This window comes from Mustela putorius, unplaced genomic scaffold, assembly GCF_011764305.1.
Source record: "Mustela putorius furo isolate JIRA1106 unplaced genomic scaffold, ASM1176430v1.1 tig00003972_pilon_pilon_pilon, whole genome shotgun sequence".
Taxonomy (NCBI): domain Eukaryota; kingdom Metazoa; phylum Chordata; class Mammalia; order Carnivora; family Mustelidae; genus Mustela; species Mustela putorius.
In genome coordinates, this window is record NW_025422115.1 from 14,750,707 (window position 1) to 14,775,701 (window position 24,995).

Genomic DNA, 24,995 nt, shown 5'->3' on the forward strand with positions numbered 1-24,995 from the left:
GAAATATGGCAATAATGGACAAAGGACAAAATAGACTTTAAATGAAATATGGTAATAAAGGACAAAGACGTAATGATCAATTTGTCGAGAAGATATAACAGTCATATATGCACCCAGCGTCAGAGCACCTAAATATATTAAGCAGATATTAACAAATACAATGGGAGACAATACAGCAATACAGTAATAGTAGGGGACTTTGATGTCAAACTTTCAGTAATGGATAGATCATTCTGGCAGAAAATCAAAAGGGAAACATGAGACTTGAAACACACATTAGACCAAATGGACCTAAGAGACATACACAGAACATTCTATCCAACAACAGGAGAGTACACATTCTTCTCAAGTACACATGGAGCATTCCCCAGAATAGATAAAGTCATAGGTCACTGAAGAAGTCTTAGCAAATTTAAGAAGGTTGAGATCATGCCAAGTATCTGACTATAATGGTATTGAATTAGAATTCAATAATGGGAAAGGAGCAGGAAAATTCACAAATATGTGAAGATGAAATAACACCTAAACAACCAAGGGTCAAAGAAGAAATCTAAAGGGAAATAAAAAGATCTTGAAACAAATAAAAATGGAAATTCAACATATTAAAACCTGTGGGATGCTGCAAAAGCATCCCTAAAAGGGAAGTTTATAGTGATGAATGCGTGTTTTAAGAAAAAAATTATCTAAACCTAACTACACCTCAAGGAATGAAGAAAAAGAACAAGGTAAACCCAGTACAGTCAAAAGGTAGGAAATAAAAAAGATCAGAGATAGAGACCAGAAAAACAATAGAGAAGATTAATGAAACTAGGAGCAGCTTTTCAAAAAGATAACATGGACATAGCTTTAGTTAGATTAAGAAAAAGGAAAGAAGACTCAAAATTAGGAATGAAAGAGACCTTACAAGTTATACCACAGAACTATAAAGGATCATAAAGCATTACTATGAACAATTATACGGCAACAAATTGAACAGCCTGGAAGAAATGGATAAATTCCTAAAAATATACAGCCTACCAAAGACTGAATAATGAAGAAGCAAAATCAGAATAGACCAATAATAAGTAAGGAGATGGAGTCAGTAATAAAAAACTAATAAAGAAAAGCCCAGGGGCGCCTGAGTGGCTCAGTGGGTTAGGGCCTCTCCCTTTGGCTCAGGTCATGATCCCAGGGTTCTGGGATCAAGCCCTGCATCAGGCTCTCTGCTCGGCAGGGAGCCTGCTTTCTCCTCTCCTCCTCTCTCTCTGCCTGCTTCTCTACCTACTTGTGACCTCTGTCTGTCATATAAGTAAATAAAATCTTAAAAAAAAAAAAAAAAAAAAAAAAAGCCCAGGACCAGATGGCTTTGTGAGTGAATTCTGCCAAATGTTTGAAGAAGAATTAATGCCAGTCCTTTTCAAATTCTTCCAAAAAACTGAAGAGGAGAGAACACTCCTAAGCTCATTTTATGAGCCGGCATTACCCTGATACCAAGGCCAGATCAAGACACTACAAGAAAAGAAAACTAACTACCAATATCCCTGACGCATTTATTCTCAATTCATCAACAAAAATTCTCAACAAAATATTAGCAAGCCAAATTTAGTAGTATATTAAAAGGATCATACAACATCATCAGGTTGGGATTTAGCTGTGTGATGCAAGCATGGTTCAACATATGAATACTAATACATGTCATATACCACACTAATACAGTGAAAGATCAAAATTAAATTTTTCTCAGTATATGCAAAAAATCTTGATAAAAATCAACATCATTTCATGGTAAGAAGCTCTGAAACTGGGTATAGAGGTAACATATCTCAACATAGTAAGGGCCATATATGACAAGTTTACAGCTAACATAATCAGCAGTGAGTGTTTGAAAACTTTCCTCTAAGATCTAAGACAAGTGTGCCCACTCTCACCACTCCTATTAAACATTAGAACTAGAAGTCCTAGTAAGTGGACTTGGGCAAGAAAAAAGAAAGAAAAGGCACCTGACTCAGAAAATGATAATTAAAATTTTCTTTGTTTGAACACGACATGATCTTATATACAGAAAATCCTAAAGACTCCACCAAAACACTATAAGAACAGATTTTAAAAATTCAGTAAAGTTTCAGGATAGAGAAATCAGTTGTGTTTCTCTACATTAACAACAAAATACCTGAAAAACAAATAAAACAATTCTGTTCACAGTAACATCAATAAAATCCTGAGGAATCAATTTCATCAAGGAGGTGATCTGTACACTGAGAGCTACAGGAATTTTTTTCAAGTTTATTTGTTCGTCAGAGAGAGAGAGAGAGACTGAGAGAACACAAGCAGGGTGAGTGTCAGGCAGAGGGAGAAGTGGGCTTCCCACTGAGCAAGAAGCTTGATGCGGGATTTGATCCCAGGACTCTGGGATCATGACCCAAGCCAAAGGCAGATGCTTAACTGACTGAGCCACCCAGGCATCTCAAGAGTTTTTTATTTTTTATTTATTTATTTTTTAAAAGATTTTATTTATTTATTTGACAGAGAGAAATTACAAGTACACTGAGAGGCAGGCAGAGAGAGAGAGAAGGAAGCAGGCTCCCTGCTGAGCAGAGAGCCCGATGCGGGACTCGATCCCAGGACCCCGAGATCATGACCTGAGCCGAAGGCAGCGGCTCAACCCACTGAGCCACCCAGGCGCCCCATCTCAAGAGTTTTTTAAAATTAAAATTGACCTGAAATGTTATATTAGTTCCAAGTACACAACATAAATGATTCAACATTTCTATAAATTACACAGTGCTCATCACAATAAATGTAGTTACCCTCTGTCACCAGTTATTACAGTCTTACAGACCGTATTTCCTGTGCTCTACTTTTCAACCCTGTGGTTTATTTTATAACTGGAATTTTAATCTTAATCCCCTTCACCTATTTCACCTATCTCTCCACACCCCTGCCCCTCTGGCAACCACCAGATTGTTCTCTGTGTTTATGAGCCTCCAGGGTTTTGTGTGCTTTGTTTTGTTTTGTGTGTTTGTTCATTTTGTGATTTAGATTCCACATGTAAATGACATCATACAGTATTTTTCTTTCTTTGTCTGACTTTTTCACTTGGCATAGTATTCTCTTAAGTCCATACATGTTGTCACAAATGGCAAGATTTTGTTCTTCTTGTGGCTGGGTAATATTCTATTGTGTGTGTGTATGTGTACATACACATACCATTCCTTCTTTATCCATTCATCTATCCATAAGGACTTAGGTTCCTTCCATATCTTGAATCTTAAAAATAATTCTGCAGGGGCGCGTGGGTGGCTCAGTGGGTTAAAGCCTCTGCCTTGGGCTCAGATCATGATCTTGGGGTCTTGGGACTGAGCCTCACATTAGGCTCTCTGCTCAGTGGGGAGCCTGCTTCCTCCTCTCTATCTCTCTGCCTGCCTCTCTGCCTGCTTGTGATTTCTGTTTGTCAAATAAATAAGTAAAAATCTAAGAAAATAATACTAATTCTGCAATGACATGATACTTTATATGGAAAACCCAAAATACTCCACCCCCAAACTACTAGAACTCATACAGCAATTCAGCAACATGGCAGGATACAAAATCAATGCACAGACATCAGTTGTTTTCTTATACACTAACAATGAAAATAGAGAAAGTGAAATTAGAGAATCGATTCCACTTACTAATAGCAACAAGAATCATAAGATACCTGGGAATAAACCTAACCAAAGAGGTAAAGGATCTGTACTCGAGAAACTACAGAACACTCATGAAAGAAATTGAAGAAGACACAAAAAGATGGAAGAGCATTCCATGCTCAAGGATTGGAAGAATAAACATTGTTAAAATGTCCATACTGCCTAGAGCAATCTATACTTTCAATGCCATCCTGATAAAAATTCCACCAGCATTTCTGAAAGAGCTGGAACAAACAATCCTAAAATCTGTTTGGAACCAGAAGAGACCCCAAATTGCTAAGGGAGTGTTGAAAAAGAAAAACAAAACTGGGGCATCACGTTGCCTGATTTCAAGCTTTACTACAAAGCTGTGATCACCAAGACAGAATGGTACTGGCACAAAAACAGACACATAGACCAGTGGAGAGCCCAGATATGGACCCTCAACTCTATGGTTAAATAATCTTCGACAAAGCAGGAAAACATAGCCAGTGGAAAACAGTCTCTTCAATAAATGGTGCTGGGAAAATTGGACAGCTATGTGTAGAAGAATGAAACATGATCATTCTCTTACACCATACACAAATACAAACTCGAAATGGATAAAAGACCTCAACGTGAGGCAGGAATCTATCAAAATTTTAGAGGAGAACATAGGCAATAACTTCTTCAACATCGGCCACAGCAACTTCTTTCAAGATATGTCTCCAAAAGGCAAAGGAAACAAAAGTGAAAATGAACTTTTGGGACTTCCTCAAGATCAAAAGCTTCTGCACCACAAAGGAAACAGTCAACAAAACAAAGAGGCATCCCACAGAATGGGAGAAGATATTCGCAAATGACACTACAGACAAAGGGCTAATATCCAAGATCTATAAAGAACTCCTCAAACTCAACACACACAAACAAATAATCATGTTAAAAAAATGGGCAGAAGACATGAACGCACTTCTCCAAATAAGACATACTAATGGCTAACAGACACATGAAAAAATGTTCATCATCACTAGCCATCAGGGAGATTCAAATCAAAACCACATTGAAATACCACCTTACACCAGTTAGAATGGCCAAAATAATCAAGACAGTAAACAACAAGTGTTGGAGAGGATGTGGAGAAGGGAACCCTCTTACATTGTTGGTGGGAATGCAAGCTGGGGCAGCCACGTTGGAAAACAGTGTGGAGATTCCTTAAGAAATTAAAAGTAGAGCTAGGTTATGACCCTGCAATTGCATTATTGGATATTTACCCCAAAGACACAGATGTAGTGAAATAAGGGCCATCTCTACCCCAATGTTCAGAGCAGCAATGGCCACAGTTGCGAAACTGTGGAAAGAGCCAAAATGGCCTTCAGCGGAGAAATGGATAAAGAAGATATGGTCCATATATAAGGGAGTATTATGCCTCCATCAGAAAGGATGAATATCCAGCTTTTGTATCAACATGGATTGTACTGGACGAGATTATGCTGAATGAAATAAGTCAAGCAGAGAGAGTCAAGTATCATATGGTTTTGCTTATTCCTATGTTTTGGAACATAAGGAATAACACGGAGGACATTAGGAAATAGAGAGGACAAGTGACTTTGGGGAAATTGGAGGGGGAGAACAACCATGAGGGACTGTGGACTCTGAGAAAAAAACCGAGGGTTTTGTAGGAGAGGGGTGGGGGGTTGGGAGAACCTAGTGTTGGGTATTATGGAGGGCATGTATTGTATGGCACACTGGGTGTGGTGCATAAATAATGAATTTTGGAGCAGTGAAAAAAAATAAAATAAAACTTTAAAAAATTCTGCAGAAAACATTGAAGTACACATATCTTTTGAATTAGTGTTTTCCTTTTATTTGGGTGAATACCCAGCAGTGGAATTATTGAATCATAAGATAGTTCTATTTCTCATTTTTGAGGAACCTCCAAACTGTTTTCCATAGTGCCTGCACCAATTTACATTCCACCAAAAGTGCATGAAGAGTTCCCCTTTCTCCTTATGAACACTAAGTTTTTCTTGTCTTTTTTAAAAATTTAAAATCAATTAAATAACTTATGGTGTATTCTTAGTTTCAGAGGTAGAGTTCAATGATTCATCACTTGCATATAACACCCAATGCTCATTATGACAAGTGCCCCCCTTAATGCCCATCACCCATTTACCCCATTCCTCCACCTGCCTTCCCTCCAGCAACCCTCCATTTGTTTCCTATAGTTAAGAGTCTCATATGGTCCCTTTCTAATTTTGTCTTATTTTGTTTTTCCTTCCCTTCCCTTATGTTCATCTGTTTTGTTCCTTAAATTCCACACATGAGTGAAATCATCTGATATTTGTCTTTCTCTCACTTATTTCAAATAGCATACCTTCTAGTTTCATCCACATTATTGCAAATGGCAAGATTTCAGTCTTTTTGATGACTAATACAATTTCAGTGTATATATATACACCACATCTTCTTTATCCATTTTTTATTGGTGGACATCTGGTCTCTTCCCATGTTTTGGCAATTGTGGACATTTCTGCTATAAACATTGGGGCGTGTGTGCCCCTTTGAATCACTATGTTTGTATCCTTTGGATAAATATCTAGTAGTGCAGTTGCTGGGTCATAGGGTGGCTCTATTTTTAACTTTTTGAAGAACCTCTATACTGTTTTCCAGAGTGGCTGTACCAGGTTGCATTCCCAACAACAGTGTGGTAGGGTTCCCTTTTCTCCACATCCTCACCAGCATCTGTTGTTTTCTGAGTTGATAATTTTAGCCATGCTGACTAATGTGATGTATCTCATTCTGGTTTTGATTTTTATTTCCCTGATGTTGGGTGATGTTGAGCATTTTTTCCTGTATCTATTGACCGTTTGGTCAAATTTCCTGTATTTGTCGACCATTTGGTCTCCAAAACACATTTTGGAGAAATGTGTTTTCTTCATGTCTTCTGCCCATTTCTTCACTGGATATTGTGCTTTTTGTTTTGTTTTGTTTTTATTTTGGGTTTTTTGTTGTTGTTGTTGTTGTTATTGCTGTTGTTTATTGGTTGGTTTTTTGTGGGGGAAGTGTTGAGGTTAATAAGTTACAGATTTTGGATACTAGTCCTTTATCTGATAAGACAAGGAAAATATCTTCTCCCATTTTGTAGGTTGCCTTTTAGTTTTGTTAACTGTTTCCTTTGCTATGCAAAAGCTTTTTATCTTGGTGGAGTCCCAGTTCATTTTTGCTTTTGTTTCTCTTGCCTTTGAAGATGTATGTAGCAAGACATTGCTATAGCCGAGATCAAAGAAGTTGCTGCCTATGTTCTCTAGTATTTTGAAGGTTACTTGTCTCACATTTAGCCATCCATTTTGAGTTTATTTTTGTGTATGGTGTAAGAGAGTGGTCCAGTTTCATTCTTCTGTACATGGCTGTCTAATTTTCCCAACACCATTTGTTAAAGAAACTGTCTTTTTTTTCCATTGGATATTCTTTCCTGCTTTGTCAAAGATAAGTTAACCATAGAGTTGAGGGCCCATTTCTGGGTTTTCTATTCTGTTCCACTGATCTATAGGTCTGTTTTTGTGCCAGTACCATACTGTTTTTATTACTATAGCTTTGTAATACAGTTTAAATTCTGGATTTATGACGCTTCCACCTTTGATTTTCTTTTCCAACATTCTTGCCTCTCTTCTTTCACTCATGGCAGCCAATTACCACTTTCGCATAGCCTTCCCATCAACCCAGGCTCTCCTCTTTCTCTCTCTGAGAGCCTCCCACTCCTATGGTTTCCACCTATGTGCCGTTATGTGTAACCCCTCAAGTGAACACCCAGTTGTGTATTCTGATATATTTTGTTGGTTCTTTTAGGGATGTTGTTTATTTCTCCAAGTATACTGGCAAGGTTTCCTTGAGGACCAGGCTATTTAGAGATAGACACAAAATGATATAAGTAAAAGGAACTTTGGCTTTATGTTGTATCATTACCATGATTTCGTCTCTTCTTAGCCTTGTGGCATTGAGTTCAGTGCTTATCCTTTTTGAGGCTGTCTCTTTATCTGTAAAATGAGGATTAAAAAGGAAATAATCCCATATATCTACTGTGCTCTCTTGGTGGATATTTGTGTTCCCTGAGTGCCTTTGGCAAACACAACAAAGTGACAGTTACTAGTCCCATGAATACTAAAAGTCTAGAATTTCCAATTCATACTGCATACTGATGTCACATGGGGAATTAAGAAACATATTATGAATCTTTTTTCTAAAGAGAATTTATTTTATTTTTTTTTTAAGTTTTTATTTATTTATTTGACAGAGATCACAAGTAGGCAGAGAGGCAGGCAGAGAGATAGAGGGAAGCAGGCTCCCTGCTGAGCAGAGAGGCAGATGTGGGGCTCTATCCCAGGACCCTGAGATAATGACCTGAGTCGAAGGCAGCGACTTAACCCACTGAGCCACGCAGGTACCCCCATATTATGAATCTTAAGATTATAGAAGTTTTGGGGCACCTGGGTGGCTCAGTAGGTTAAAGCCTCTGCCTTGGGCTCTGGTCATGATCCCAGGGTCCTGGCATCGAGCCCGGCATCGGGCTCTCTGCTCGGCAGGGAGCCTGCTTCCTCCTCTCTCTCTCTCTCTCTCTCTGCTTGCCTCTCTGCCTACTTGTGATCTCTGTCTGTCAAATAAATAAATAAAATCTTAAAAAAAAAAAGGATTATAGAAGTTTTAAAAGGAATACTTTTTTTTTTAAATTATAAAAGTAATGTGACCACATTTATAAGGATTGGGATATTGGGGCACCCAGGTGTCTCAGTCAGTTAAATGTCCAATGCTTGATTTTGGCTCAGGTCATGACCTCAGCATTGTGAGATCAAGCCCCAATGTGGGCTCTGCACCGGGTGTGGAGCCTTCTTAGATTCTCTCTCTCTCTCTCTCTCTGTCCCTTCCTCCCTCCTTCCTTTTCCCCTTCCTTCCCTCCCTTTCTGCTCCCCCAACTCTCTCTTTAAAAAAAGTATTATATAAGAGAAAAATTATCAATGACTCACACATAATACAAATACTATTAGCATTTTGGTTTTTTCCCTTTTTGTGTGTGCATTTTATCAATTTATTTTAACTTAAGTGTTTTTATCATGAATGGCTTGTAATTATTTTAAGTTTTTATATCTACTTGCCCACTTAACATAGTTTGATTGTTTGCTTTCATTTTTTTATTTTAAAAAATACTTTATTTATTTATTATAGAAAAAGCAGGAGAGTAGAGAGAGGAACAGAGGGAGAGAGAATCTCAACAAAACTGCACTGAATGGGGAGCCTGAGGGAGGGCTTGATCGAACAACCCTGAGAGCATGACCTGAGTCGAAACCAATAGGTGGATGCTCAACCAGCTCTGCCACCCAGGCACCCCAAGTGTTTGCTTTTAAAAATAAGGAAGGGCAGATTGGAGTAGGATGGTAGAGGAGTAGAAGACCTTAATTGTTTCTGGTTCCAGAAACTCCGCTAGATCGTTACCAAACCATTCTGAACACCGACAAACTCAACAGGAGATTGAAGAAAAGAATAGCAACAATTCTGTGAACATAAAAGCGACCACTGTCTGTCAGGTAGGACACGTGGAGAAGTGAATCCGAGGCAATATACAGGAAGATAGACAGAGGTGAGGAGGGAGCCTCCCTTAGCCAGCTTCCAGCAAGTGATAGAACAGTGCAGCACAAAATCGGAACTTTTATATGTATGCTCCACTCAGGGACATTGCTCCAGAGGCTCAGCAGAGGGTGGTGCCCTTGCTGAGACAGTGTGGTCTCAGGTCCCTTGGGGGTCACAGAAAGACCAGGGGTCCCTGAATGCAGCACTGTTCCCAGGTATTGGAGCAGGGAAGCTGGCTGCAGAGATAGAGCCAAGGAGGGGGCTCTCAGCTCAGAGTTGCCATAAACCGTGAACCCCAGCACAGTTGTGCCACTGCTTTTTGAGCAGTGACCCCACAAGTGGCAGATACAGGGACACTCCCCCTTCCTCCACCAGGAGGAGTAGTGTGAGAGCGCACTGCCAGAATCTCAGAAACTCTTGGTCACAGGCCAGGTGAACATGGAATGCAGGAACACTGCTGGAGACCAGGGAGATAGGCCTGATTGACTGCTTTTCTCTCAGAGCTCACTGAAGAGGGGGCCTCGAGCTCTTGGCTCCTCTAGGGCTGGAGATTGGGGGGCTGCCATTTTCATTCTTGTCCTCCAAAGCTGTACAGAAAGTGTTCAGGGAACAAATGCTACCAAGAGCAAAACTGAGCAGATTACTTAGCCTGGCCCCTGGCAAGGGTGATGCAATTCCACCCCATTTGGGTGGCAAAGACATTTGAGAATCACTGCAACAGGCCCCTCCCCCAGAAGATGAGCAAGAACATCCAGCCAAGACCAAGTTTACTGATCAATGAGAACTGCAAAACATCAATGCTAGGGGAATATAGGACATAGAATTCATGGTTTTTTTCCCCATAATTCTTTAGTCTTTCAAAGTTAAATTTTTTATTTTTTCTTCTTTTTCTATTTTGTTTAATTTTTCCTCCTTCCTATTTTAACCTATTTTAACTATCTTATCAATACCTTTTAAAAAATATTTTTAAATTTTCAGGGAGCGCCTGGGTGGCTCAGTGGGTTGAAGCCTCTGCCTTCAGCTCGGGTCATGATCTCAGGATCCTGGGATCGAGCCCCACATCGGGCTCTCTGCTCAGCGGGAAGCCTGCTTCCTCCTCTCTCTCTCTGCCTGCTTCTCTGTCTACTTCTGATCTCTGTCAAATAAATAAATAAAATCTTTAAAAAAATTTTTTTTTAAATTTTCATTTTTATAGTCATATTCTATCCTTTCATTGTATTTAACCTTATTTTTTCTATATATATGTTTTTCTTTCTTTAAAATTTTGGGGTACAGTTTTGTCTGTTAAGAAGAACTTTGGTCTGTTAAGACCAAAATATACCTTAAATCTAGCATATGGCTTTGTTCTGGTCTCCAGCCTGATCACAACCTCTCTCGTTTTTTCCTTTTTCAACCAACTTCTTATCAATTACTCTTTTAAAATCTTTTTAAAATTTTCATCTTTATAGTCATATTCCATCCCTTAGTGTTTACCCTTATTTTTGTATCTATGTAAGTTTTTCTTTCTTTACAATTTTGGGAGGCAGTTTGTTCTAACAGACCAAAATATACCTAAAATCAACTGTGTGGCTCTGTCCTATTCATCAGCCTAATCATATATTCATATAAATGAATATATGACAGATATTCACGTATGGTAATATATAATATAATAGATAACATTGTAATATAATATATATATATAAATATAAATATATGTATATTTATATTTATTTTTTTCCCCCTTCTCCCCCTAGTTTCATGCCTCTTCTGATTTGGTTAGTGTATATTTTTCTGGGATCATTGTTACCCTTTCAGCATTTGGTTCTCTCATTCATCTGTTCTTCTCTAGACAAAATGACAAGGTGGAACAACTCACATCAAAAAAAAAAGAACAAGAGGTAGTATTGACTGCAATGGACCTAATCAATACGGATATTAGTAAGATATTAGAACAGAGTTCAGAACAACGATTATAAAGATGCTAGCTGGGCTTGAAAAAATCATAGAAAATAGAGAATCCTTTTCTGGAGAAATAAAATTCCTTTCTGGAGAAACAAAATAACTTAAATCTAACCAAGTTGAAATAAAAAAAGCTATTTATGAGGTGCAATAAAAAATGGAGGCTCTCACTGCTTGGATAAATGAGGTAGAAGAAAGAATTAGTGATACAGAAAGACCAAATGATGGAGAATAAAGAAGCTGAGAAAGAGAAAGACAACTACTGGATCATGAGGGTAGAATTTGAGAGATAAGTGATACCCTAAGATGAAACAGTATTAGAATAATTGGGATCCCAGAATAAGAAAGAGAGAGAGGGGCAGAAGGTATATTGGACTAAATTATAGTGGAGAACATCCCTAATTGGGGGAAGTAAATAGGCATCAAAATCCAGGAGGCACAGAGAACCCCCCTCAAAATCAATAAAAATAGGTCATCACCCTGTCATATAATAGTAAAATTTACAATCTTCAGAGACAAAGAGAAAATCTGGAAAGTAGCTTGGGACAAGAGGTCTGTAACCTACAATGGTAGAAATATTAGATTGGCAGCAGACTTATTCACAGAGAACTGGCAGGCTGGAAGGGACTGTCATGATATAATCAGACCACTAAATGAAAAAAAATATGCAGCCAAGAATACTATATCCAGCTAGCCTGTTGCTGAAAATAGGAGAAATAAAAAGCTTTAATAAATAAATTTAATAAATAAAAAGCAGGACAAACAAAAACTGAAAGAATTTGCAAACACCAAACCAGCCCTACAGGAAATATTGAAAAGGGTCCTCTAAGGAAAGAGCCTAAAAGTAACAAAGACCAGGAAGGAACAGAGACAATATACAGTAACAGTCACCTTACAAACAATACAATGGCACTAAATCCATATCTTTCAATAGTTACCCTGAATGTAAGTGGGCTAAAATGCCCTAGTCAAAAGACACAGGGTATCAGATTCGATTAAAAAAAAAAAAAAAGACCCATCGGTATGCTGTGTGCAGGAGACTCATTTTAGACCCAAAGACACTTTCAGATTTAAAGTGAGGGGGTGGAAAACAAATTACCAGGCTAATGGACATCAAAAGAAAGCTGAGGTGGCAATCCTTATATCAGACAAATTAGATTTTAAGCCAAAAACTATAATAAGAGATGAGGAATGACACTATAACATACTTAAAGGGATTGTCCAACAAGAAGGTCTAACAATTTTAAATATCTATGCTCCTAACATTAGAACAGCTAATTATATAAGCCAGTTAATAACAAAAGCAAAGAAAAACATCGACAGTAATATGATATTAGTTGGGGACTTTAACACTCCCCTCCCTGAAATGGACAGATCTTCTAAGCAAAAAATCAACAAGGAAATAAAGGCTTTAAATAACACAGTGGGGGGCCCCGGGTGGCTCAGTGGGTTAAAACCTCTGCCTTCAGCCTAGGTCATGATCCCAGGGTCCTGGGATCGAGCCCCACATCGGGCTCTCTGCTCAGCAGGGAGCCTGCTTCCTCCTCTCTCTCTGCCTGCCTCTCTGCCTACTTGTGATCTCTGTCTGTCAAATAAATAAATAAAATGTTTTTAAATAAATAACACAGTGGACTAGCTGGTCATTACAGACATAGAACATTCCATTCCAAAGCAACAGAATACACATTCTTCTGTAGTGCACATGGACACTCTCTAGAATAGATCACATCCTGGGTCACAAATAAAGTCTCAACTGGTACCAAAAGACTGGGATCATTCCCTGCATATTTTCAGACCACAATGCTTTGAAACTAGAACTCAGTCACAAGAGGAAAATTGGAAGTTACTCAAATACATGGAGGCTAAAGAGCATCCTACTAAAGAATGAATGGGTCAACCAGGAAATAAAAGAAGATTTGAAGTAATTCATGGAAACAAATGAAAATGAAAACTAAATTGTCCAAAATCTTTGGGATGTAGGAATAGCAGTCCTAAGAGGGAAGTATATAGTAATAAAAGGCTTTCTCAAGAGACAAGAAAGGTCTCAGATACACAACCTAACCCTACACTGAAAGGAGTTGGGGAAGGAATAGCAAATAAAGCCTAAGCTCAGCAGGAGAAGAGAAATATTAAAGATTGGAGCAGAAATAAATTCAACAGAATCCAAAAGAACAGTAGGACAGATCGACAAAACCAGGAGCTTGTTCTTTGAAAGAATTAATTGCAAGGGCCTGGTTGGCCAGAGGGAGTCATTTTGTGTTTATGTAGTGAATTTAATTGACCCTATGCAGTAAACTTAGATTGACCCTGCCCCTCCCAGAGTAACTTACTTGCAAAGCCTAGATACAGGGACCGGTCAGGCCAGGTGAAGACGTACAATCATGGGATATGGGCACGCATATATCTACTAGAGTAAATTGAAATTCAGTTGGCCACCCGTGTGTTACCTAGAAGTTTTTTTCTGTGTGTGGCAGACCTAGCATGACTGTGTAGTTTTCTCTGTGTATTGCAATCTCTTTGGCCACCTGTGTATAGCCCAGCTAAACTACCTCTATAAAAGTTGGTTTGTGAGGCTGGGAGGGGTCGCCTCTTGGCAAGAGACGGCCCTATCGGTCAGTTTGATTCTCGATGCTTGGCGCGAAATAAAGCTTTGCTTGACCTTCGCTTTGTATCAGTCTCGCTCCTTTGATTACAGACCCTAACATTAATAAGATTGATAAACCCATAGCCAGATTTATCAAAAAGAGAAGAGAAAGGACCTAAAGTAATAAACTCATGAATGAAAGAGAAGAGATCACAGCCAACACCAAGGAAATAAAAACAATTATAAGAACACGTTATAGACAAGTATACACCAGCAAATTAGACAATCTAGTAGAAATGGACGCATTCCTAGAGACATATAAACTACCAAAACTGAACCAGGAAGAAATAGAAAACCTGAACAGACCTATAACCAGCAAGGAAATTGAAGCAGTAATCAAAAGTCTCCCAACAAAATGCTCAGGGCTAGATGGCTTCCCAGTGAAATTCTACCAAACATTTAAAGAATTAATACCTATTTTCCTGAAACTCTTCTAAAATAGAAAACAGAAATGGAAGGAAAGCTCCTAAACTCATTTTATGAGGCCAGGAGTACCTTGATCCCAAAACCAGACAAAGACCCCATCAAAAGGGAGAATTACATACTAATATCCCTGATGAGTATGGATGCAAAAATTCTCATCAAAATACTAGCCAATAGGATACAACAGTACATTAAAAGGTTGTGGGATATATTCTGGGTTGCAGGCTTGGTTCAAGATCTGCAAAGTTGGCTCAACATCCGCAAAACAATCTATGTCATACAATACATTAATAAAAGAAAGAACAAGAATTTATGATAGTCTTAATAGATGCAAAAAAGCATTTGAAAAAATACAGCATCCTTTCTTGATTAAAACTCTTCACAGTGTAGTGATAGAGGGTACATACCTCAATATCATAAAAGCCATTTATGAAAAACTCACAGCAAATATCATTCTCAATGGGGAAAAAAAACTGAGAGCTTTTTCCCTAAGGTCAGAAATGCAGGGATGTCTACTATCACCACTACTGTTCAACATAGTACTAGAAGTCCTAGCCTCAGCGACCAGGCAATAAAAAGAAATAAAAGGCATTTGTATCGGCAAAGAAGAAGTCAAACTCTCTTTGCAGATGACATATCCTTTATGTGGAAAACCCAGAAGACCCTATCCAAAAACTGCTAGAACTCATACAGGAATTCAGTAAAGTGTCAGTATACAAAATCAATACACAAAAATCAGTTGCATTTTTATATACCTACAACAAGATAGAAGACAGAGAAATTAAGGAGTCGATCCCATTTACAGTTGCACCCAAAACTGTGATACCTAGAAATAAATCTAACCAAAGAGGCAAAGAATCTATACTCAAAAAGCTATAGAATACTCATGAAAGAATTTGAGGAAGACACAAAGAAAAGGAAAAACGTTCCAAGCTCATGGGTTGAAAGAACAAATATTGTGAAAATGTCTGTACTACCTAGAGCAGTCTACACATTTAAGGCAATCCCTATCAAAATACCATCAACTTTTTTCAAAGAAATTTCACAAATAATCCTAAATTTATATAGAACCAGAAAAGCCCCCACCTAGCCAGAGGAATTTTGAAAAAGAAAACCAAAGCTGGCAGAATCACAATTCCAGACTTCAAGCTATATTACAAAGCTGTCATCATCAAGACAGTTTGGTACTGGCATGAAAGCAAACACATAGATCAATGGAACAGACTAGAGAGCCCAGAAATGGATCCTTAGCTCTATGGTCAACTAATCTTCGACAAGGCAGGAAAGAATGTCCAATGAAAAAAGACAGTCTCTTCAACAAATGGTGCTGGGAAAATTGGACAGACAGTTGCAGAAGAATGAAACTGGGGAATTTCCTTACACCACATGCAAAAATAGACTCAAAGTGAATGAAAGACCTCAGTGTGAGACAGGAGTCCATCAAAATCCTTGAGCAGAACACAGGCAACAACCTCTTCGACCTAAACTGCAGCAACTTCTTCCTGGACACATTGCCAAAGGCAAGGGAAGCAAGGGCAAAAATGAACTATTGGGACTTCATCAAGATAAAACTCTTTTTCACAGCAAAGGAAAACAAAACCAATAGACAACTGACAGGATGGGAGAAGATATTTGCAAATGACATATCAGATAAAGGGCTAGTGTCCAAAATCTATAAAGAACTTATCAAACTCAATACCCAAAGAACAAATAATTCCATCAAGAAATGGGCAGAAGACATGAACAGACATTTCAGCAAAGAAGACATCCAAATGGCCAACAAACACATGAAAAAGTGCTCAGTATCCCTCAGTATCTGGGAAGAAGAAATCAAGACTATAGTGACATACCACCTCACACCAGTCAGAATGGCTAAAATTAACATGTCGGGAAATGACAGGTGTTGGCAAGGATGCGGAGAAAGGGGAACTCTTCTACACTATTGGTGGGAATGCAAGCTGGTGTAGCCACTCTGGGAAACAGTATGGAGGGCCGTCAAAAAGTTGCTACCCTAAGACCCAGCAGTCACACTACCCTAAAGATACAAATGTAGTCACCTGAAGGGGCACATGCACCCCAATGTTTATAGCAGCAATGTCCACAATAGCCAAACTATGGAAAGAGCCTTAATGTCCATTAGCAGGTGAATGGATAAAGAAGGTGTGGTATATATATATATATACAATGGAATACTATGCAGCCATCAGAACCCCGAAATCTTGCTATTTGCAATGGCATTGATGGAACTAGAGGGTATTTTGCTATGCGAAGTAAGTCAATTAGAGAATTACCATTATATGATTCTCACTGATTTGAGGAATTTGAGAAACAAGAGATCGGATCATAGGGGAAGGGAAGGAAAAATGAAACAAGACAAAACCAGAGAGGGAGACAAACCTTAAGATACTCTTAATGTCAGGAAACAAACTGAGGGTTGCTGAAGGGAAGGGGAGTGCAAGGAATGGGGTGGCTGGGTGATGGACATTGAGGAGGTTATGTGGTATGGTGAATGCTGTGAATTGTGTAAGACCGATGAATCACAGACCTGCACCCCTGAAACAAATAATACATTATATGTTAATAAAAAAATAAAAATAAATAAACAGTATTTTTATTTAATAATAAAACTTCATTTTTATGAATGATAAATTTACTTTCCTATTCTGGTATATTTCATATTTACTGAAATATATAGCAGTATGGGTTAAGAGTCATTAACTATATACTGACTGCATGGAATTGGTATGAAAATCCTTCATGTTTAAGTAAAATTTCAATAAATTTCTAATGTTTTCTACTCTTAAAAACTGAATTAAAAACAAATATGGCTATCAAGAAAACACAGCTTTTCCAAAATATATATAATTAGTAGATACAATTCAAATATATGGTTTACATTTTAAAGATTTTTCTCTTTTTTTAAACAAAGGTCCATTTTAGCTTCTTATCTTCTGAAGGAGAAGCTCAACATCTTGGGCAAGTTGGGGTGTCTGCTAAGCTGTGCAGGTTCTGTTGTGCTGATTATCCACTCCCCAAAATCCGAGAGTGTCACTACTCAGGCTGAACTGGAAGAGAAGCTGACTAATCCAGGTAACTCCTTTGTAGCAACACTGCCAAGAGAACCTGCTTGTCAGTATGATCCTTCCAGGCATAGGCTGGGATTGACTTACCTATAGTCTGTTCTCCTAGACCCTCTGTTTGACTTTGCCTATGAGTGGCCCTCAACTGTGTCCTGCAGGCTATAGCATCCCTCACTCCTGCTGCCCCAGGTATGGGAATAGGCCTGGTGGTCCCTGTGTTCCAGACCTTGCATATGCACTCCATGAAGTTCCAGACCTCTTCTGTTTTCTTCTGGACCTTGGAGGCCTGGTGCAGGTCACTGCATCATCTGGCCCCCTCCACAACAGTCTCATCCATTCCAGCCTCCCTTCCACTCCCACCCAACTCCTGTTTACCATGGCCTTCCCATTCCCCCACCTCCCACGACTCACATTCCCCGCATATCTCCCCCTACAGCCTCCCACTTCTCCCCACTTCGCAGTTTTCCTACCCTACCTCTTGCATTCCTGGTATCACTGTTTCTTGGTGTTATTCCTTCTGGGGTCTGGTTGGGTCAGGTTCCTTTCAGGTCCACTTTGTGTCCAAGCCTCTGCACTTCCCTCTGATGTGAAGCTTACAGCTGAGAGCCAGTTTGATTTATCTTTAGATATCCCACAGAAATCTCTGTGTTTTTTTGACATACTATATATTTCTTGACAAATGCTATATTAAAAAAAAGCAACAGTCTACAAAATTATACCAGCCTAAAGTATAGATTCTTTTAAATTATTCCCAGTAGACCATCTTAATGTTGTTTACCAACAATTTTAGACAGGTACCAGCACAAAACTGCATCCACGCGAATATCCCAAATCCAGACATCTCTGGGCCACAAAAAATCTGACCATTCTTTTACATCTCTCAACTGGCCATGACTGAGAGAAATTTCTGTAAAATAATAAAAATTTCATAATGAAATTAGCCAAGGCTATTTTTCTATAATCTATAAATATTTAGTATTATTTTATTTACTTCATCCTATAAAAGCCAAAATATTTCCAAAACTGTGAGAAATGAGATTACAAATACATGAAAAAAAATCAGAAAACTGGATATGAATGTCCTGCTGAATTTACTTTATGTAATTTTCAGAACGATGTATCTTGTTTTGTTTTGTTTTCTTTGAGTGGGGGCTGCAGAGGGAGAAGGAGAGAGAATCTCAAGCAGATTCTTCTCTGAGCCTGGAGCCTGACTCCAGGCTTGATCTCACAACCCTGAGATCATGACCTGAGCTGAAACAGAATCAGATGCTTAACAGACTGGGCCACCCAGGTGCCCAAGGCCTTCTTACTTTTTTTTTTTTTAATATTTTATTTATTTATTTGACAGACAGAGATCACAAGTAGGCAGAGAAGCAGGCAGAGAGAGAGGGGGAAGCAGGCTCCCCGCTGAGCAGGACCCTGGGATCATGACCTGAGCTGAAGGCAGAGGCTTTAACCCACTGAGCCACCCAGGTGCCCCGGGCCTCTTACTTTTTGATAAATCTGGATCTTACCAGTATATTCAGGTGCTAACTTTAAAAAAAAAAAAGTCTAATTTGAATACTACCATAACAATTTGATGTGAAGATACAATGCCAGTAAAAAGATCTTTTTTTTTTTTAAGATTTTATTTATTTATTTGACAGATAGAGCTCACAAGTAGGCAGAGAGGCAGGCAGAGAGAGAGGGGGAAGCAGGCTCCCTGCTGAGCAGAGAGCCATGTGGGGCTCGATTCCAGGACCCTGGGATCATTACCTGGGCCGAAGGCAGAGGCTTAACCCACTGAGCCACCCAGGCGCCCCAAGATTTTTGTTTTTAACATGAATAAGTTTGTTTTAATCTGGAATATAAATTGATATTATCTTATGCACTTAATGTATTAAGTTAAAGAGGTTTCTAGTTTTTAAAATTATTTTTAAATATATATTTTTTAAAGATTTTATTTATTTATTTGACACAAAGAGAGAGATCACAAGTAGGCAGAGAGGCAGGCAGAAGGGGTGGGGGAAGCAGGCTCCCTGCTGAGCAGAGAGCCCGATGCGGGCCTCAATCCCAGGACCCTGAGATCATGACTTGAGCTGAAGGCAGAGGCTCAACCCACTGAGCCACCCAGGCGACCAAGGTTTCTAGTTTTCTTTCTTTCTTTTTTTTTTAAGATTTTATTTATTTATTTGACAGAGATATCACAAGTAGGCAGAGAGAAAGGAAGGGAAGCAGACCCCCCGCTGAGCAGAGAGCCCAATGCGGGGCTCAATCCCAGTACCCTGAGATCATGACCTGAGCCGAAGGCAGCGGCTTAACCCACTGAGCCACCCAGGCGCCCCAGGTTTCTAGTTTTTAAAAATTTTTTTCTAAGGGTGGAAAACCAGAATTAATTTTTTTTTAAAGATTTTATTTATTTATTTGACAGAGAGAGATCACAAGTAGGCAGAGAGACAGGCAGAGAGAGAGAGAGGAGGAAGCAGGCTCCCTGCTGAGCAGAGAGCCCAATGCGGGACTTGATCCCAGGACCCTGAGATCATGACCCGAGCCGAAGGCAGCGGCTTAACCCACTGAGCCACCCAGGCGCCCCCAGAATTAATTTTTTTTTAAAAGATTTTATTTATCTATTTGACGTAGAGAGAGCACATCTAAGTAGAGCAGCAGGCAGAGGGAGAGAGAGAATCAGGCTCTCTCCACTGAGCAGGGAGACCGACGTGGGGCTCGATCCCAGGACCCTGAAATCGTGATCTGAGCCGAAGGCAGTCACTTAACCAACTGAGCCACCCAGGCGCCCCCAGAATGAATTTTTTGTCAAATAATTGCCTGAGAAGAAATTTTAAGGTCATTTTCCTGGATCCTCCCCCAGAACAGAACTCCATAGTTCCTTTTTCTTACCTTTGTTTGATAGGGGACTCCCACAGCCTGTCTGGTGCATGGCCATGCTCTTCCTATCCCTGTCAGACCCAGCTCCTAGTACCTCCTTTACAATCTCAGATTGAAGTGGAAATTACAGCCTCTTTGTTCATGTAATTTGAAAGCAGATTTTCAATATGATGCCCTAACTAATAGAAGGGGAAATTGCAGGTTGGTACTTTATAATAAAACAATGCTCAGGTATGACTATAGAAGACATACTAAAACCAGCAGACCCCATGCCATGTGGAGTTGCTGACACCCTGGCTGCTACAAATACAGACACATAGGGGGTGTCATGCTATTAACTAAAACACTCAGCGGATATTGCCATCAGCAGTGGAATCCTCTGAAATGGAGAATAACTCTTGATGAAGTTCTGAAAAATGCAGTGCTTATTAAATATATGCAAAAATTATTTTATTTTATACATAAACTGGGTCCTAGACTGTGGTAATTAAAAAAAAATATTTTATTTATTTATTTGACAGAAATCACAAGTAGGCAGAGAGGGAGGCAGAGAGAGGGGGGAAGCAGGCTCCCCACTGAGCAGAGAGCCCAACGCAGGGCTCGATCGCAGGACCCTGAGATCATGACCCGAGCTGAAGGCAGAGGCTTAACCCACTGAGCCACCCAGGTGCCCCTAGGCTGTGGTAATTTTAAGTGTATTTTTCACTTACAAGTCCAAGGAGACAATCAGAAGTTGTGAGGAGAATGGGATGATTTTTTATTGTGTGAAACTATCTCCATATCCTAGGCTCCATGGCCTTTATCTACTATATGTAAGTCTTTGATCACTGCCACAGCCACAGATACTCCTACAGTTTTTTCACATGTTCCTCAAGAAACCTCCCATTGTGGCCACACACACTGGAGCACCGTCTGCCTAGGTTTTTTGAATTGACTCTAAAGTACAATCATCTGTTTTCCAGTGTTTGTGGGCTATCTGTGCATCGTGCTGCTTATGCTGCTGCTGCTCATCTTTTGGATTGCACCAGCCCATGGGCCCACCAACATCATGGTCTACATCAGTATCTGCTCCTTGCTAGGGAGTTTCACCGTGCCTTCCACCAAGGGCATCGGGCTGGCGGCCCAAGACATCTTCCACAACAACCCATCCAGTCAGCGGGCCCTCTGCCTGTGCCTGGTGCTTCTGGCTGTGCTCGGTTGCAGCATCATCGTCCAGTTCAGGTACATCAACAAGGCGCTTGAGTGCTTCGACTCCTCTGTGTTTGGGGCCATCTACTACGTCGTGTTCACCACCCTTGTCCTGCTAGCCTCGGCCATCCTCTTTCGGGAATGGAGCAACGTGGGCCTGGTGGACTTCTTGGGTATGGCCTGTGGGTTCACCACTGTCTCTGTTGGGATTGTCCTTATACAGGTGTTCAAAGAGTTCAATTTCAACCTTGGGGAGATGAACAAATCTAATATGAAAACAGACTAGGATGCAACAGGGGTTTGGGTGGCTCAAGGAATAGGAAATGAATGTGGTTTCTGGCTCTTGTTTGATGTGAAGTGGAAGAGACCCTAATCAATGGTATTAAAGTTGCTTGCATGTTAATGGGTGGTCTGATGGACAGTGGGGAGCATCACTCAGCACCAGGGCGGGGGCCCAGCCCTTTGCAGTCTGAAGTTGCTAAATGGTTGCCTGGGCATCATCTCTCTCTGATGATAGGAATCTCATGTTCATTGCCATTAACCTGGAAGCTTTCATGAATACCTTTTCCTTTTAAAATATTTTAACATTATTTAATAGAAAATAAAAATGGGCTCTTTCTGATTAGTCTTTGCAGGGAGTAGATATTCTTATTTAGAAGATTACTTTGGAAATGGGAGAAATTGTTGTCTTGAAGTATGACTATGACTATACAGTAAATGTGTCCGTAGTTGTGTTATTTTGCATTAAGCATGTATAACATTCAGGTACCTCATCCAAATGAGAAGTATATACATTTAATTTTTTTTAATCCTCTAATGAGCTGACTCTCCCACCCCCGAGTCCAAGACATTTTAATTGAAAATAGAGAATACATGAACATGATACAGAGTTCCATTCACAGGATGACTTTCAATAGCTCAAATCAATTTCAGTGCCTTTATCACTTGAACTCTTCACTTAATTTGATGATTACTATGTGTATGTTCTCTTAGATTAGAATAACTCTTTGATTATACTTTAATATTTCACTAATCCAAATATAAATATGTAAAGCATTTAGAAATAACAATATATTCATTTGTTGGAAGAAAGTCAAGGCGAAAGACACGTGAGAGCAAATTGATCCTTTTAGCATGTAGTTATTATCCAATTAAAGACAATTGACTTAAATAGCATAAGATTTTATTTGCATTCAGTCTATGCACCTGGGACCCAGTATCACATATATCCATGTTCTCTTTTAGTGGCCATTCAGAAGAAATTAATTATTTAACTTGATAATAACACTGTTAGATGAGAGAGTAACTGTTTAATAGCATATATCTCAAGTTCCCTATAATAAAGGAACAGGTTAAAGGACACAGTGAAGCTCAGTCTAATTTCTGCAAATTGGTACACATATAGTAAGTTTTCAAAAGAATTTCTATCAAAAATGAAAACAATTAACATATCTATCTCCCTGTTGTTTGAGATGGCAGAGCATCCTACAGTTCATCACCCAACCTCTCATTAAGCTTCTGAAATGCAAAATAGCCACTAACTATGCCAGTATTCAGATCAAACAGATCATTCATCTGTTTATAGTAACCTTGTATGTATATTAAATGGGAGCAAAGCACAAAGTGATGCAAATTATTTCATTAAGATATAATGTACTTCATGTGCAGTGTTTTATCTAAATAGGGAACTGTGTCAAGTTGGAAGATGGGATTGGGTAAGGTAGAGTTGGAGAACTAGAATATCAAATTTAATAATACCCAATTGAAGTTACTAAGGGAAAAAAAAATTTTTTTTCAGGCAAAAAGAACATTTCTAAAGACCAAAGAAATTGTTCCCCAGAGTGTTGAACGAAAAAGCTAAATGAAATGAGGATAGTTTAACATAAAGTGAAGAACACCTTTATGAATTAAAAGTAAATCTGATGATTGTGGGTTGTCAGGGCTTAATGAACTGAGAGCAGCAACAAAATTGTTTTAAAATTTTTTACATCTTATATTCACTGATAGTTAATAAATATTCAAAAGTCCCTCACTCTTTTTATCAGCTCTTGAAGGTTTTATTATTATGTGGTATTTTTAGGCATGCAAGCCTTAATTTATTGAACTGAACTTTGGAAAATGTCATGTAGTTGTATCAGTATACTTTTAGGCATGAAAATAGTTTCCTAGATGAGGAGTTTGAGATATTAAAAGAATACATGTGATAACACAAGTATACTGAGAAAGTACATGTGTCTTATAGAAATTATCTTATTTATTTTGTTATAATTTACAGGTGAAGATTAGTTTAAATTCATTTATTAGTGTTTCTCATTATATTTTAATTCACAGTTATACCATGGGTATTCAGGGGTGATATTTTCTGGATGATTACCCCTATGATTTTTTAGAGTATAACAAAATCTGAAAGTAGTAATAGCGGGTCTCTTCTTCAGGGTGACTTGTTCTGGAACAGTTAGACTCTCCTAGTTTTAGCAGATTATTTTGGTAGGATGCACAGCTTTCCTTCCAGTAAACAAAGTTCTTATGATTGTATTTCAAGTGTGTGACTCTAGCCTCAAATAGTTGACATGACCAGCAGTCTAATAACCTAATTTTCAAGTTTGACATAGAGCATATAACTTGACTTGAAATTATTATTATTTTTACAGATTCACATTTCCATAATTTGGAATTGCAAAGAAAAAAGCCTCAAGGGAGAGTTTAGGGGAGGGCCTACAATGGGAATGGGTCTCATTGGTCTCTCCAAAAGTAAATATATATAAAACATTTCCATTATTATACTATTCCTTGGGTTTTATCTCTGATAAAGTAAGAAAAAAAAAATACCTACTGTCTATTTGTTTTCAAGATTCCTCTAAAATCTTATGTTTCTGATCAGAATTTGCAATTTATTCTGGATAGATACTTAAATAAGCCATTTCTCTCCTCTACTGTTCAATCAATGCTTTGTTTTCTTATCTCAATCTTTATATTTAAAATGATTGCTTTCTTGTTTTGTTCATTCGGAGTTAGCACTGAGACCACCCTGGGCATTTTGCTGTTTGGGAGGACCATTCCATGTGTTTAGAGAAGGTTCATAAGAGGAAGGGCATTCTCCTCCTTGCCACACATACAGCAAGAATGTCACTATGATATTTTCATACTAGAATGTTAGTGAAATATATTTTCCTGTTTTTGGTTCAGCAATAAGAAATATTCTTTCAATTCCTAATTTTCAAGCCAATTAGTTATACTCAGTTTTATTTCCAGAAGTTCATTCCAGCTGTAGTAGGTTGAGTTTTGTTCTTTTTCTTTGGGTTTCATGTCTGATGGAAGAGAACACTATTAACATGTGCAGTTACCCCTCCCCCTCTCCTTCCTTGACAGCTCCTCTCTTTGTAAATACTGTGCTCACTTCTAGAAGCTAGTTCCCTAGGCATTTATAAAGCACTGAGATGCAGGATCTCCCAGGTATGGACAAACACTTTGGTTCATGGAGACCAAGATGTTGATGAGCTGCGTAGTTCTTGTTGGAACATGATACCTCTCTTTTCCAAGCTGCTCAACTAATCTAGAAGAGGGGAGAAAGTGCTCCGATTGTTTACAGAGCCATGCCCATTGCTCTTCTTT

General features: G+C 38.9%; 1 protein-coding gene across 3 annotated transcripts in view; it reads left to right on the forward strand.

Moving 5' to 3' along the window:
• NIPA1 (NIPA magnesium transporter 1) overlaps nucleotides 1–24,995 on the forward strand; it is a 72,228-nt gene that overhangs the window by 45,356 nt on the left and 1,877 nt on the right. The window contains exons 4-5 of one of the 3 annotated variants that reach the window (XM_045070569.1): nucleotides 17,180–17,340; nucleotides 21,158–21,556. In XM_045070569.1, coding sequence (XP_044926504.1) covers nucleotides 17,180–17,340; nucleotides 21,158–21,556 — 560 coding nt within the window. Of the gene's footprint in view, nucleotides 1–17,179; nucleotides 17,341–21,157; nucleotides 24,199–24,995 lie in introns of those variants that run through there. The other 2 variants (XM_045070571.1, XM_045070570.1) reach the window with 2 other exon arrangements.